The sequence below is a fragment of the Vanessa tameamea genome, chromosome 6 (assembly GCF_037043105.1).
Source record: "Vanessa tameamea isolate UH-Manoa-2023 chromosome 6, ilVanTame1 primary haplotype, whole genome shotgun sequence".
Lineage (NCBI taxonomy): Eukaryota > Metazoa > Arthropoda > Insecta > Lepidoptera > Nymphalidae > Vanessa > Vanessa tameamea.
In genome coordinates, this window is record NC_087314.1 from 12,604,971 (window position 1) to 12,622,500 (window position 17,530).

Consider the following 17,530-nt stretch of genomic DNA (forward strand, 5'->3'; position numbering starts at 1 on the left):
CTAGAGATAAACAAAAGCTATTTATAGGCAAATATGTCAGATTGCAAATTTATTTAGCGTGAAAGAAAGCGCTTGTGGATAATGTTAAACCAAACATTGGTTGCCTGCGGCTATTTATCAAAATGTACGATAAACAGAATAGGAAATTGAAACCGAGTCAACGGGGGCCACGAAAGTGATTTATTGATATTATAAACAAAATATGGACTGATCATTTTCCATTCAGTATATTGGATTGGGCCCGTCATGGGAATTACGACCGATGATGTAAAGGTATAGAGAATCTATCATTAATAATATAATCAAATGCTTTGACAAATAGTCGACATTAATATATGAGTACAGGTTTTTGTGTAGTCGAAAGAAAAAAAGAAATACCAACTACCAAAAAAAAAAAAACAATATGAATCCATAAAAATGAAACACTCTTAAATGAAAGCCTGAGTCATAATAGAACTGGTTTAGACGCAAATCGTTTGCATTTATACCGAAAACTATAGTGACATTACATAAATAAGCGTTGTTGGCACTCACTGAGGACGTAAATAAAATATATGGTGCATTTATTTTAAAAAGAAAACGTAGCATCAGTTTATCCAATTTAGACGTGCGACATAAAGATATGAATTTTTAAGTCAATGTTACGTAAGTGTACCATAAAGTTTTAGGTCCTCTTCTATATTTAGACGGTATGATACGACCCAGATGGTCACGGCACCCGATTTTAGTATCTCTCCAATCTTTTAACGTGACCACCTATAGCGGAGCCTTTGTGTACCTTATCTACGTGCTTAGCTCATAAAATTTCATGTACTCGCAGAAGGTACGGCGGGTCAATTTAAGCTGGTAGGTTAGGGTTACAACCGATAGCCTGTTATAAAGAGACCAGTCTGTGTAACATTTCATAGTTATGAGCGAGCGCGGAAAAGGAAGTGTATTTTTAGTCTTATGGCATCTGGTTGGACTGAGCCATACGCTTTTCATAGAATCAGCTTAATTAACATGTCCCTTAAGGAATAGTTTCATAACTTGAAGACGAACCAGCGTCAGCGGATCATATACATCCGAATCTTCTAACCGATATTTATTAAAACTCTACACGCTATTTCTATTCGGAGCATGCAATAAACATAAGATGTTGCGTAAATTTGTGCGTGTTGCAGGAAATGAAGGCGTAATAAAGTTCCTAAGTTTATGAAACGGCTATCTTGGAATTTCGATGGCTCTTGATAACTTCCTCTTACGGGAACTGATATATTTGACACTGGTGAAACTCACTTTGATAATATCAAGGCTGATTTCTTTTAATAGAGCACGTTATATGGGTATAAAAAAATTGCTGTGACAAGCTTTATAAATAAACTAAGCGGGGTTTCGACTTTGTAAAAATATAACTTTTTATTGTTATCGTTCACAAATTTAAATAAGTCATAAAAATGACAAACTCTAAAAATATTTCGAAAATACCATCATATTTTATACAACATATATAGTAGTTAAAAATAGTAGGTAACATACCTCCGTGAACTCCGCAATAGTCACCGACACAGTCAGCATGCTGAACTTGAGCTCCTGAACATGCATCACCTATGCAGGCACGCCGCCTAGTCTGTCTACAGTCAGATCCGCAGACAGACCACTCCGTCCACACTGCCCATCGACCGGGTGACGCTGAGAAAAAAAATATATATCACTACAAGTATAAGCCGAAACCTTAACATTTTTTTAACTATTTTAAAGGTTCAAGAACCTTGCACCTACAACGGATGTTTTGTTTGTAGTTGCTTTATGAGAAGACTAAAAGAAGCTAAAAATAAGCAAAATAAGGAGAATTTTATATTGTATCAATCATAATACTTTATATCGGGATGAATTGGTTTCCATATTAAGGTTATTCCAACGCTGGCCCCAACTTTAGTCCATCGTTTGCACCAGTGTTGGTCATGTTAGCATAGACGATATGTTTCATTAGATATTTAAGTTCTTGTTCCGTAATTATTACGATCCTGTTTCATATCGCGTTTCAATTTAGTGTTATCTGGTTTAACGTGTCATATGATTTCAGTGTTAATTCCAGTAATATGAACAAATATGCTATTTGCGGTCGAGCTTTGCATTAATAATATTATAACACCGTAACTATTTGAATCCACTCAACTGCCTTAATCAATCGACGTACCCTTTAATATTCATGCCCTAATCCTAATCAAGGACCACCATACATTTATGCATATTGCGAGTGAATTCAGAATATATTATTGGTTTATTTGGTTATATATTATAATTAGTTTCTATACAAGCGTTTGTTAGGTAGCTTATACTAATTATTCGGTCAGTGTAAACCTATGTCCACTGCCAAGGCAGGAACCATATTGTGTAAAGTTTCCTGATGATCGATTAAGACGTCAGGACATGTAAACTAACGTTTATATATAGGTATGTAAGGTTGATTAATTGTATTTATAGTACATGAAACGATATTCTGATTGGCCTTATTTACTGTTAGAAGATTCTGCCTATCGTTCCATTTGGGATGTGATTTGAACAATGAATTCACTATTATTAATAAGAATTAGTCTTGAAAATAATTATCTATAATATTTTTAATATTTTTTATGTACTCGACAGTTCAACAAAAATATTAACATACTACTGAATCAATACTATTATTGGTTCAGAATACAACTAATAAAAGTCATGAAATTGGAAACAATATCTGTGGATAATGTCGAGCTTAGCTCGATGAATCTATTTTAAAAACTACGTTAAAATATATTGAAGCATACACGTAGGACGCGCAAAAAATCGAATCGAATCGGAAATCTAACAGAAACCCACTGATAGAAAACACAGATTATAAATAATTAAAAGAAATAAGACAAATATACGCAGCCGATTCTCTCTGGCACTTCTAGTTAATATTAATCAGGAATAAATATGGATACGTTTAATATATAAAAACAAATAACGATAAATGTATTTCGTGCTTCATGAAAATACATCCCTATAATAATAGGGAAGTACTAAAATACCATGTATCGAATTTGCAAATGGTCAGATCGCATGTTCTCCCGTATTAATAATATTGCACGGACCTGACGTAACATATCAATTTCCTAATAGGTACAATCGGCTACGTTTACAGGTGAACATAAAGTTCATATTGTAACAGTTTATTGTGTGTAACTATTTTTACTATTGAGAAATAGTAACGGATTAGTTTGATGTCGAGTGTACAGTTTTAAAACGATTGCGTAATTTTCTCGAATGCTTTTATATCGAATTCAATACTTAAAATATATCGTATAATTATTTTTCTATTATCGATTATAATCGTACTAACTTATAAATACTATAAATATAATCCAACTATTTAATCAGTAGTCGATAAGTCGGGTCTGATGATATGTTTCATCTGAGTCCATGCTTTCACATTTTATAGCGTTATATTTTAAAACCTAAGGTGATCAATCATGTTATTATAAAATCCTGCAAACTAATTTACATTTACAAACAATGTTTAATGACGGTCTGTAATTGAACGTAAGGGTCGAATCCAATCCCGTCTGACAAAATAAAGTTTATTTTAATTAGATTTATATTCGATCCAAGTCTCAATTCTTGTATTTCGTCTCTTAATCTTCAGTTTAAACGAATGCAGTTGAGAATAAGACACTTTTCATATCCATATAAACCGTTGTCATGTTATTAATTTTATCTAATAATACAAGCACGTTAACTCATAAAGTATTACGCTATAAATTGAAATTAAAGTACTCGGAGACGCCCGAGGGCCTTACAACGGGGATAAATCACATGTGTTTTTTACAAAAGAAATAATAGAGTTGAGAATTCGTCCTGCATTGTGGTACAAGTTAAGAACTAGTAACGACTTTAATATTTACATAATAATATATCATTAATAAAATATGCTTTTATTAAAGAGGCGTTATTTATAACAGTTAAGGCTGATATTTCAATAGTCAGTTTAATGTTATTAGGACTTAATTTAGCTGATTTTTTTTTCAGTTTTCTTAGACCTTAGTCAAATGTAATGTAATCGCATGTTCAGAATATCGTGTCAACGGAGAGGAATCGGGAAGTCAGTATATTTTTTATTCATAAATTTAACAACTTATGTATTTCAATTTAAATAAAAGGTTATTATAATATGTTAAGTCTATAATTGTAGTCACATCATATTGATTTATATATTCTGTATATTCTATAGTCAAAAGTTCAGAAAATTTTATTGAGTTGACTTTACATATTTTAACATAAATAAAAGTTTTTTGCTTATATCTTGTACCAATCAATAATTCACTCCCCTCCGCGTGGGTGTTATGTACGCATATTAAACTACATATGTGTGTAGCGTTTCTTATTAATTAAAACACACACATAAATCAGTCGAGGTTCGTTAGAGATGGAACAATGTGAACTTTCATATTCCGGTCATCGAATCTTTTCGCGTTAAACAAATTACTTGATGACCGTGAAGCGCTATAGTAGTATGTAGGTATATTAGCTCAATATCAAAATGTGCTCATGGAAGTAAACGCTACCTGCTCATTTCGATAAAATATGAGGTAATCTATTTTTAATTTATTAAAAAATATTTAAGTACTATACTAAGCAATGTAAGTACAGCTTTGTTGATTGAGTAAAATATGCTGGTACACTCATTCATTTATTTTGTACACTATTTTAGTGGAATTAACCTTTATAGAATATATAATAGTATGTCCTATCAAAAAAGGGTACGCTTTTTTTATAAATTGTACAAAAGCTAAATATTTATAAAACTCTATAATGTTTAGAAAGTCATAATTAATCAAAACCACTTAAAATAATATTGTTTAAGATAATACACTGAAACATAAAAAACCAGTATAACAATATATTTGTAGATGGTTAAGACTTCACATGCGGAATAGTAAAATCGACATTTAACGGAACACACTCAACATGTGTTTGCAATTATAGACACAATGCTCTGACATCTCACTGAAATAAACGCGCTTGATTACGTTTTATTGTCTACCCTGTTGGTCCTCTTTGACGTACATCGTCACCGAGTTCAGTGTACAATACAATACTCTACAATACAGCACTCTACAATACAGCAAACTACAATACAATCATAATTTAATGTACAGTTAGTACAACATACATTCTCAGATTTCGTACACCGTTTGTACATTGAAACTTTTAAAAAAATTTCAGAGCTTGTAATAGCTAATTTTATCAATCGAATACAAAGAACAGCTTACAATATACTATGCCGGAATTAAAAATTATTTAGAAACAATATCACTATGATTGTAGTTTCTTGTATAATTTACATGACTTGTAAATAGCGTCTGTTATTTTCGCGTCATGTAAATTATACAATGTAGTTAAAGTAAATTAAGCAATCTAGTTGGAGAACCTGAAGTTGGGCTTCTGAAATCTGAAAAAAACAATCAGTCAAACCTATTATAACAGATTATATTATATTTCAATTCGTATAAAAACAAATGAAGAACTTAGATAAAGTGAAATAAAGTACGTATTAATATTTATAACAATTGTATTTTAATTAAGTCTCAAACTTTACTTTGCTAAATTATTCGAAATTTTCATCTATTGAGGCTTATAATTCGATTTATTGAAGAAAACAATTTATTTAATATTAAAGAAATGTTAACATGAAAACGCCGTGTGTATCAAAACAAATCCTTTACTTCTACAAATGCCCTCGTGTAGTTTTACTAACGTTATGAAACACTTACGCCTTTGATGTGAACAGCGGCTGTTTTATGCCTTATATATAAAACCGCAGGATTTTTATAGTTTATAAGCAGTTCCAAGCCTTTTATTCTGAACATTGTTTATGATATCTTGATCTTTATACAGATATTTTAAACAAAACTCACAGACATCAAATATATATTCGTTTTTATTTATATATTATAATTATATTTACGGAAGGTAGAAATTTCTAATTTTGTTTTTTTTTATGATATCGGTAAGCGGACGAGCAATGGGCCACCTGATGGTAAGTGGTCACCACCGCCCATAGACAGTGGCGTTGTAAGAAATATTAACCATTCCTTACATCACCAATGCGCCATCAACTTTGGGAACTAAAATGTTACGTCCCTTGTGCCTGTAGTTATACTGGCTCTATCACCCTTTAAACCGGAACACAATAATACTGAGTACTGCTGTCTGGCGGTAGAATATCTGATGAGTGGGTGGTACCTACCCAGACGGGCTTGCACAAAGCCCTACCACCAAGTAAATACCAAATACCAAAGAGTTTGTTTCATTTAAAATCAAAGTTAGGTTGTTGTATTGACTCAATGCTGGGCTATGTTTAGGTTATCAAAAACATCAGAAACAGTAGTTTCATAATATATAATATATGAGATCACAATATGCGATTAAAAATTTGTTATTACGTTAATAAACTTTAAATAAACATGCCTTTAAAGTGCTTAACACGTTTGACATTATATTTATACAAATTATTCTATGACGCACGCGGACCTCAGATTGAGTACCCCTGTTAGATGGCAGATATATTACTTGAAAAGAAATTTGGGCACGTGCGTTTTGTTCCTTTAAATTTTTTGTGTAAGCATGAAGTGGGTGTTCCTGTTTCATTCGTTTCAATTCGTCGTGCTCTGTGACGCACAGTTGACTTTATTCATATAATTGTCGATATCGTATTATGTAAGAATTCGTCTTATATATATTTGTTTTATGTAATTATTAGTGGATGGTTTTTTTAACTGATTTACACATAACAATTATGTTATGTGAGTGTGTAAATCCGTTGGAATATTTTGGGTTGTTTTTTTTAAAACCATCACATTAACCGATCGTAGCAGTTTATTTTAAATTATACAAGATAATGTCGTTGTGATTAGAAAATGAAATAATTGATTTCTCATTAAAAGTTATATATGAATAACTAAAGTGTCTCGAGTTGCTATCAAGTCCAAATATTTTTAAGTGTAAGTACTTTTTAAAATTAAACTTAGAAATAAAAAAAAAAACAAAAACGATTATAGCTTCCAATTATTAAATTAAATATTCTCATCCGAATAATAACTTTAGACTTAAATTTTAAAATAGTTTTAGTTTTAAACTTACTAATAATTGATAAAGTATTTTTAAAAAACGAACTATTTTTATGCCATTACTTACCTATTAAAAGTTGCTGAGTGTTATCATACACTTGAAGCTCCATGTTGTATCCGTCTTCAGGATAAGCGTTAAAAATAAACGAATATTAACTTAATTGAATACAATACTACCAACTTATAAATATAATATAAAGTACAGTTGTGCACACAAGTTTTCAAAACATATGTCAAAACGAATTCGTTGAATGCATTGTGTATTAAAATAATTTATAAAGTTTTCCTTTTAAAACTGTGTACACCGTTTCATTAATAGTGTTTTTATTATCATATATTCGAAAGTACAATTGTAAACAAAAATTTTGGAAAATTTTAAATTAACATGGTTATTTTTATTACTAACATTATCTAAAACGGGATATTTACCATGTTTTTTATTTTTATTTGGTGGAGCTCGATATTTCGACATTATCTACGAATGTCTTGTTCACGAGACTGACGTTTGCGGGTAGATGTTGACGGCATTAGAAGTGTCCATATCGGACTACCTCCTTTCTCGTACGTTTGCTGCGTAAACACTGGTTACCACTACCACTGTCACTTTCACCCCTACTATTTGTTTTATTTACACTCGAAACTCGATCCCGTGTTTTACAAACGAAACTCACCGTATCGATTCGCGAATTTTTTATATTGTTATTCAAGGGTTTGCATAATTTTATCACTGGATTCCATACTTTTGACAGTTGAAACCCATCTTCCCTATTGAAATTACTATATTTAGTAATTTCAATGGCTTCTCGTACCAGTCGGGGTATGTAATGGCGTTCTGTCGCGAGTATCTGAGCATTATGAAACTCGATCCAATGGTTCGGCCCGGCTTCCAGAAGATGTTCCGCGATGGCTGATTTCTTGGTATCATTGTTTTTTACCATCAGCCATGAAATCAGCCATCGCGGAACATCTTCTGGAAGCCGGGCCGAACCATTGGATCGAGTTTCATAATGCTCAGATACTCGCGACAGAACGCCATTACATACCCCGACTGGTACGAGAAGCCATTGAAATTACTAAATATAGTAATTTCAATAGGGAAGATGGGTTTCAACTGTCAAAAGTATGGAATCCAGTGATAAAATTATGCAAACCCTTGAATAACAATATAAAAAATTCGCGAATCGATACGGTGAGTTTCGTTTGTAAAACACGGGATCGAGTTTCGAGTGTAAATAAAACAAATAGTAGGGGTGAAAGTGACAGTGGTAGTGGTAACCAGTGTTTACGCAGCAAACGTACGAGAAAGGAGGTAGTCCGATATGGACACTTCTAATGCCGTCAACATCTACCCGCAAACGTCAGTCTCGTGAACAAGACATTCGTAGATAATGTCGAAATATCGAGCTCCACCAAATAAAAATAAAAAACATGGTAAATATCCCGTTTTAGATAATGTTAGTAATTTTGGAAAAGTTTACCAAATACGTGTACACTAATTAATTTATTCGTATTGTATATGTACACTTGCATGAAAAAGTTATTGTAATATTAATTTAATATTAAACGTGTAATTGGATTGAAAACTCCTTAGTAATATTATATTTGTTATCCCGATGAAATATATGGCCGTCATGAATTTTTTGATAAATACCTTATTATTTAAATACATGCCGCCTTATTCTACTTACAATTGTACTGACAAGTGACGCTTATGTAAAATCGGGGACGACAACTAACGAACCTAACCTATACATTAACAGCCTGTAAATTTCCCACTGCTGGGCTAAGGCCTCCTCTCCCTTTGAGGAGAAGGTTTTGAAGCATATTCTACCACGCTGCTCTATGCTGGTTGGTGGAATACACATGTGGCAGAATTTCGTTGAAATGAGACACATGCAGGTTTCCTCACGATGTATTCCTTCACCGCCGAGCACGAGATGAATTATGAACACAAATTAAGTACATGAAAATTCAGTGGTGCTTGCCTGGGTTTGAACCCGAAATTATCGGTTAAGATGCACGGATTCTAACCACTGGGCCATTTCGAGCAAGAACAACCTAACCTATACGCCTCAATATATTTTAAAATATGAAAACAGCGTCAATTATTTTATTATATGATGAAGTCACATGATATCCTATAGTCAAGTCACCATTAGCCAGAATCGTGGGAATTTAAGTTCTAGTTTTAAAATAGTACATATAAATACATAAGAAAAAATATTAGAAAAATATCAATAGCACGGTAAAAGGTAGCTTTTAACAAATAAAAAAAAAACGAGTGGTATCTTGGGACACTTGGTTGTATCGCTGTACTTTAAATATATGTATATTATATATTAAATAACAGACAATAAAATTAATTAGCAACTTTTGAAAATTTTAAATTAAAATATCGTGTTAAATAGAACAATAAAAACATTGACTACTAAGAAAAAGAAGAGAAGGAAAGGTTGGAAGAGACATAACGCTTTCTCCTTCCGTTGCGATTTCTGACAGTTCACTGGCCGCGTAGAAGAACTATGTTCCAAAAATATAAATAAATAATAATAAATAAATAAATAAATATTGGACAACATCACATACATTACTCTGATCCCAATGTAAGTAGCTAAAGCACTTGTGTTATGGAAAATCAGAAGTAACGACGGTACCACAAACACCCAGACCCAAACATAGAAAACTAATAAACTTTTTCTACATCGACTCGGCCGGGAATCGAACCCGGGACCTCGGAGTGGCGTACCCATGAAAACCGGTGTACACACTACTCGACCACGGAGGTCGTCGCATATCAGTAATAGCATCTTTGATGTTCGTATACATCTTGCAGAATTAGAAATACGCTTCTTATGGATTCATTAATCTTATACGGCTATTACTGCGTAAATCCAACGTCCCATACTTATTAAACTTGATATGTGCCATCAAAGGAATCGACTTACCAATCAGTGGGAGTCTTTCATTCCTTGTAATTATAATTTCTTGGTTCACGATTGATGTTTGTACTTTTGTTGCAAGTGTAAGATCAATTTGATACGGTCTGGCAACACATGGCTTTAACTTTACAGCTTATATAATTGTATAATTTAAAATTTAATGACAAATTTTGTTGCTGGTAACATTTTCGTTATGTATCTTTTCGCAATTTTGACTACGCTAGTAAAAAATCTGAATATTCAAAATAAGAACAAAGGATAAATATAACTTTATTTTGATTTATTTTTTGTTTTTATACGCAATATTAAAAGCTTACATTTTTTGTTACATGGATAAAAAACATTGGACTGACATAACAGTATCAGATGCCTTCATATTATTTTACGGAATTTTTATAGGTCAGATTTTGTTTGTATGTAAAATTTTTCATATATTTTATTTTATATGATTTTTTGACACTATTTTATAAAAAAAAAAATGGTGTTACAGTTCTTTACTATAATAAAAAATATGAAGTCTTTAATATTTTTTGACTGAATTTTTATTTCTAAACTGAATAGTTACTGTTTGGAGTCGTTCTAAGATCTCATTATTACGAACATATACATATATACATATTTTTTCTAATTATATTCACGAATTCTCAGGTGACATTCAGACAGGCAGAGTTACTTTCAAATTTATAATATCACATTTGTCATATATGTTATATATCAATTACTATTTCGTATATAAATGTATGTATATAGACAATGGTTATCAAGATATCACTTTAAAACTTTGAATGAGGTCACTATATTGTATATATATATAATATATATTTGTTTTATCTATAGTTTATTTATATCAGATCATAGCAACATCTCATCCGTTATTTAGAGATACAAAGTAATAGTGAAGGGCAAAGACCTTACACAAAAAGTGATGAGGCTTCTGAAGCGTAAATTTACGGGGAGATGGTAATCTTTAATTACTTATTCAGTGAATCTATACAAATAAGACCCGTCACAGTTCTCATCAGTTACTGAATAAAGTTTAAGTTTTATATATATTTAAAACTTACGCTAGAAGTATGCGTGTGTTAGTATATCTATCTAATTATATGTGTGATTAAAACTTGGTACAATAATATATTTTTCATCAACTTAATAGTCATGTTAAATTAAATCATCTATAAAATTTATAAAAAGCTAAAACGTTGGAAGGACAACTCACCACTCTGACATAATACACAGTCAGCTGTTTTCTGAACGCTTTGACCTTGACATGGCGCCCCTCCATTCAGGGGGTGGGGATCGGTGCAGGTGCGCGTGCGACGCTGTCCCGCCACGCGACCGTTGCAACGGCACTGCGTCCACGGGCCCCACGAACTCCAACCGCCATTAACTGCAAGTATTATAGTAATTAATACGGGACAAGCTAAAATATCTTAAATACAAAATTAAAACATATTCCGACATTGTGTTCTAATGTTATCAAAATAAATAAAATCTGAACACGTTGAAAGTTGAAAGAAAACAATTTGGCAATAGTGTGACTACTATTATTTACCTATATGTCTAGACAGGCTGTCAAAGCGTAGAACGCGTTGAAAAAAATTGTGTCCAATCTTTGGCCACTAAGTACACGCACATAATAAATTAAAGTCGTATGACGTTTGGCGAGTGTCCAGGGTAGCTGTCACGCACACTAAGATAATACACTTGGTCCGTTTATTTTAGTTCGTTTGTGGTACGACCCTTTATCTAGATATATATTGTATACATAAATAAACTAAGTATTAAGTATTAAAAATATAAATTAGATTCAATAAATTATTACAGTTTAAATATAAAATACGCTTTTTAAGACATTTTCATAAAATTAATAGGTATTACTCAAACTTTTTACTTTTCTTTTAAATGTATCCATTATAAACCTCAAACTTCTAATGGTATTATTCGGATGTGAATTTAGTAGCTACGTACCAACATTTGAATTAAGTAGCTTTACGTTCAAAATATTCCCCCCTCCCATGGTACTTAAATGGCATATCACATACGATGTATACATGAGTTTAAAGTGTGAATTATACTGATTTTCTTTATATACATTTTTATGAAATTTTAATATTCATGACGCTTTTTCATTAAAAAACAATACCAAGAAGAAAATCGTTTACCGAAATTACTTTTCTTCACGTCTTTGATGTCGATTGAATAAAATATTAAAATACAAAGGAAAATAGCTATTTGTACATTTTATAGAATTAATTTCAGGTTCACACGAAAGGCAGTCGTTCGATTAAATTTCTATTTCGTAAATTACGAGATATTTTTTTCTTAATAATAAGTTATTACCTACAATGATTAACGATCATCAGATATTGTACCGACAGACAGCAATACTTAGTCGTCGTGTTAAAGTTTGAAGGGTGAGTAAGCCAGTGTAACTACAGGCACAAGGATATAACAGCTTAGATCCCATTGTTGATGGCGCATTGGCGATGTTAGGAATAGTTAATATTTCTTACAGGGCCAATGTCTATGGGCAGTGGTGACCACATAACATCAGGTGACCAACTCAATGAGGATAAAATCCTGCTTCATGTAAATACACCTAACAGCCATGAAATTTATCTACGTTTTAAGAAGAGCGGAAGTCATTGCCCAGCGGTGGGACATTAACGAGCTATTACTGCTATCATTGTAAATAATTCACTTCGTATCCAATCACAATTCGTAAAATAAAAATCCATCTTGCAGTGATATTTAATTATTCATCAGTGGTACGCTATTTTGTCTATCCTTCAATATTTAAATTATTATAGACAATGAACTATCATGTTCTACGATGAGTTTTGATACTGTTCTAAACAGTATCAAAACTACGCTATACAGTAACTTTACTGAAAGTTGTAAACAACTATTGTGAACGTTCGAGTTATAAGTATACTTCAAGTATCCATCATACATATTATTATAATAACTTATTGATTGGTATTTAATTAACTTAAGTTAATAAGTTCATTTTTTTTTAATGGAATAATATCTATGTCTCATTATAAGCCATTACTGATATTCTCATTTACCCCTCCATGGAAGCTTAAGAATTATGAACCTACCAATATTATAAATGACTATCATAAATGAATTCAATTTCTTTGATTTAAGAAATTCATTGAAATTGAAGAATTTCATAAAATGAATTGAAGTTCTAAGACGAAACTGTCTAAAATTATCTTTAAACATAATATCAAATTCATGCGTAGGTTTTGAAACCTGAATGTTTAAGAAATTATGTTAATTCAATCCACGCGAGCCATCAAAATCAATATAGTATTCAATTAAGTTAAAAACTCAATTTAAGTGATGCTATAAAGAAGTTAATCAAGCGGTTAAGAAATACTAAACTAAAAAAGATTTGAACACGCAACGGGCATAGAGAACGTATCTTTTTCCAGATCGCACGTTAGGTTTAACATGCTAGGTCGCGTGTCTAGGTGACCTGGGCGCAAGAGTGATTTATATAAAAAAATCAACTTACAAATTTCATACAATTTGTGATTAGTTACGCTGGATTGAACTTAATTTGCGGTTTTTATCATTCAATAATATTTTTATGATTCATTTTTTAATTGTGAAACCGTTATCTAAATTTCACTAATGAAATAAAATTTGTTTTGTTTTACAAAAAAAATATGGAATTATTAATTTAATAATCTGTTGATGCTATGTAAATGAAAGTTAAAGTTTTGTTTAGTAATATATTTAATTCGATTTCTTTAAGAATTAGTAATAAAAATATTTCTCTCCTATTAAGGAGAAGGTTAGTAGCTTGTTTCACCACCCAGCTTCAATGCAGATAGGTGGATACAAATGTGGAAAATATTCATTTGACCCATTTAAAATTTATTTCTTCACCACCACACGCGAAGAATTATAAATACTTATTTGACACACACGTGAAAATTTGTGAAAATTTTTTTGTTCCTTTTTTAAATGCCTTTGTTATTTAATTGGTGGATAATAGTAACTATTCAGTTAATAGTAAGATTCGAGATATTTTTCGATATAACCGATATTTCAAGCTAGTGGTAGTTTTACATTTAACATAATCTTATAAAATGAGCACTTCGATTGATTCGATTTAAATAATAGACAGGAACAAGGTATAATTACAAATACGTCTTCATAAACATTATACCAACAATGTTGGTAAAAGATAAGAAATTATAATAAAAGACAAATTAAACCTACCAAATTAAAAATGTGATCACGTTTTTCTTTCCAGTCGAAGGATGTTTTCTGAAACGTCGTATAATAGCGGATACTTCCCTAAATTACACGTAATGGGGGTTATATTATCTTAACGGTTATAAATTGTAAGACTTCACACTACGCCACATGTTCCCCGGGAATTAGTATTAATGGCGCCATTTTTTCTTCCTTCAGAAATAAATGGAATTTTCGATCACAATAAAAAAATATTTAAAGGAACTTGTACTTCGTTATTTTACGTCATAGTTTATTGAAGATTATATTTCGTTATTAAAAGTTAAAAAAATAAATAAATAGATAAGTATAGACAACATTTTTGCAGACATTATAGGTAACATTCATATACAAACATATAGGAATGTTCTAGTATCGTATAAGGTATGAATCTCATAGGTACCATTCTTAGATAAAACTTTAAAAATATAATAGTTGTTGTTTAATGAATGACGGAAGGACGGAAGTGGCAGATTCTTAATAAAATAATTAGTATTAACTATTTTATTTTGTAGTCTTATTACTAGAAGAAGTCGTGATGGACCAATGTATAGGATAGATCGATTAATCAAATGTCTTGAGATTAAGACAAGCATCTTTACCATTCTTTGCGGTTTATTTTGTTGCTCGGTAATTGGAATACATTTTTAATTATGAATTTGAATTCTAACGTTCATATTAATATGCGCTGAATATTCAAAATTAAGTACTTTTGCAAACCTTTTTCTACGAACGAAGAGTAAGTTTCATTATATTATGAGTTAAAAAAAAGAACAACCTAATTCACTCAAAGAAGCCCCTTTAATTTCGTAATTTCCGTCCATCCGCCCATCTGTCCGTCTGTCACAAAAATGCTTCCCTTTACGTCTGGCGATGTTCTATGTGTTTAGGATATATTCTACGTCTGGGTGACTAAACATTCCATTATATAAATATATACAATATAAGAATGTGATGGCACATGGAAAGAGAGTGCGTCATTTAAATGATGATCGCAGGTTTAAATCCAATTCAGTTTCATCGTATATTATATTGGTATTTTTAAGTAATTTCAAAGTTTATAAAAAAATGAACACATGATTTAACTTTAATAGGTCATAAGAAATTTAGATACATGCATATTGTGTTAATTTATCCGCAGTGGAGCAGCGTAGCAAGCACACTCTAAAATTATTTTCTTTTTTAGATTTTGTCTATGAGGTTTTGACTGGATGGGGATGGTTTTAAGCCGTTGTAAAATTTTATTTAACTCTGGTAGAACTTGATTTACTTACAAACCGATTAATCTATAATATAAACAATTTTAAATTGCTGTGTTTGGCTTAAATGGTAGGTAACCCAAAACCTAGATCCTTTAAACGTTTTATGCGACACTTTTTTATCTTTTCTTCAATACGATTGTTTAAGGGGGTGTGATCACTAGTGTGACCCATTAGCTCGATTACCTTCCTAAAATATTTAAATTTAAAAACATATTGTTTCCTGTCTTTCAAAATGAATTTGCATGTATAATGAATCAAAATCGTTGCGCTGTTTTTTGCGTGATAGCCGAACTCTTCCACCGGTACGTTTAGAATAATAATATATAAAATTAGCGCGAGCACGATTGATAGTAATTGTAGTAATTTAAAAAATATTACGGCTTTAGTATAAGTCGTCGTGTTTTATAATTTTCAAGCGATGATATGTTACAAGGGACCGGTGACCACCCGCGGGTAATCTCTGATCGCTGTTTTGACGATAAAAATTCATTACCCATTACATTACGGTTTAACTATCGAATTATTAATATAAATAAAGATATAGCTTAATGGGATTTTTGAGAATCTATTAAAGCTTTGGTATTTGGTTTAATGATAATGGCTATTAAGATTTGACTAATTAACTTTGTGTATTAACAACGGTTCCTTTGATTGTACGTATTTAATATAAAATGAATTCTATTTATATAACAGAAATTTAGAGCACGTCAAATAAAACAATTGACGGAAATTATACTTTAATAATTAATTAATCATAGCTTTTATTTTATTCTTATAATATGTTTATATATTGTTGTTGCTTCGTATATAAGCAAATTAGTTTATAGGGTTATGACCTTTAATGTTTATTGAATGAAGAAGAAATAGAACTGGATTTTGAAAAAGGACCAAGTATTTTTATTACAATTTCTTATGCATATAAAGTATAATTTACGATAAAAGCTTAATGTACAATTAATTTCGAATCAACGATGGAGGCGCCTACTTATGAAAGCCCGTTCGAATAAAGTACTTTTTAATTTAAGTATTAATATCATATCAGATTGACAAATTAGCAGTTAATTTTCATTACACAATAACATTTCGCGGTAAATGTTATGTTTTCCAACAAAATCCAAAGTAAGCCATTCATCAATTACCCCGTGCGTGACGAAACAACAAACAAGTTTACTACATAGTATTTGTTTTGTGAACAAGCCTTATAAAAGGCTTACCGGCGACAAACACGGTCGGTTTTTCGTTAAGAGTATTTAATATTTCAACACGAACAAAGTGAATTTAATTAAGACGGTTGATTGATTGTCATGCAATGGGGAGGAGGGATTATTTATTTGTATATTTGTATAACAGCGTTGTGACGATAAATTAAATATTACTGATAAAGGGCTATGCGAATTAAAATAGATAATTTAATTAGAAAAAGTTGAGTTTTTATTTATTTGTTATTCTATATTATTAGTCTTATTAATATTTCAGCTCGAGAATCAGTTCCGTCGCTTTTTTTTTTCATCTGCCAATCGATTTTTTCTTTCTAATTAGTAGTTATCGACGAGGTTTTAGTATTATCAATAAAATAAATGGAAACATTAAGAAGAGAACTAATTTTTATTTTTATATAAAATTCAATCCACAGATAGCTCACAGATATTCACCTATGTGCGTATGTTTGGATACATATCCATGTATAATATTTATATTAATGCTTGTAGGGATGTTTCAAAATTAACGTAAGTACTTAATTTTTAAAAACATTTGAAATCAGACACTCTCATATAGTGATTCCGAAGTGCACGTTGTTTAATTAGGCTAATCAACTTCAACCGTCAAAACGGAAAGCGGTAGAATTATGAATATGTTTGTAGATGAGAGTAACATATTTAATGATTCATGATGCGGGGCATCAGAGTGCATTAATACTGAAATGGAGGTTCGCCTCATTTCGGCA

The 17,530-nt window shown here is 31.2% G+C and overlaps 1 protein-coding gene across 2 annotated transcripts in view; it reads right to left on the minus strand.

Moving 5' to 3' along the window:
* LOC113396356 (netrin receptor UNC5C-like) overlaps positions 1 to 17,530 on the minus strand; it is a 64,157-nt gene that overhangs the window by 13,079 nt on the left and 33,548 nt on the right. The window contains exons 6-8 of one of the 2 annotated variants that reach the window (XM_026634261.2): positions 11,286 to 11,456; positions 7,198 to 7,251; positions 1,519 to 1,671 (exon numbers count right to left, since the gene is read on the minus strand). In XM_026634261.2, coding sequence (XP_026490046.2) covers positions 1,519 to 1,671; positions 7,198 to 7,251; positions 11,286 to 11,456 — 378 coding nt within the window. The remainder of the gene's footprint in view (positions 1 to 1,518; positions 1,672 to 7,197; positions 7,252 to 11,285; positions 11,457 to 17,530) is intronic. The other variant, XM_026634262.2, reaches the window with a different exon arrangement.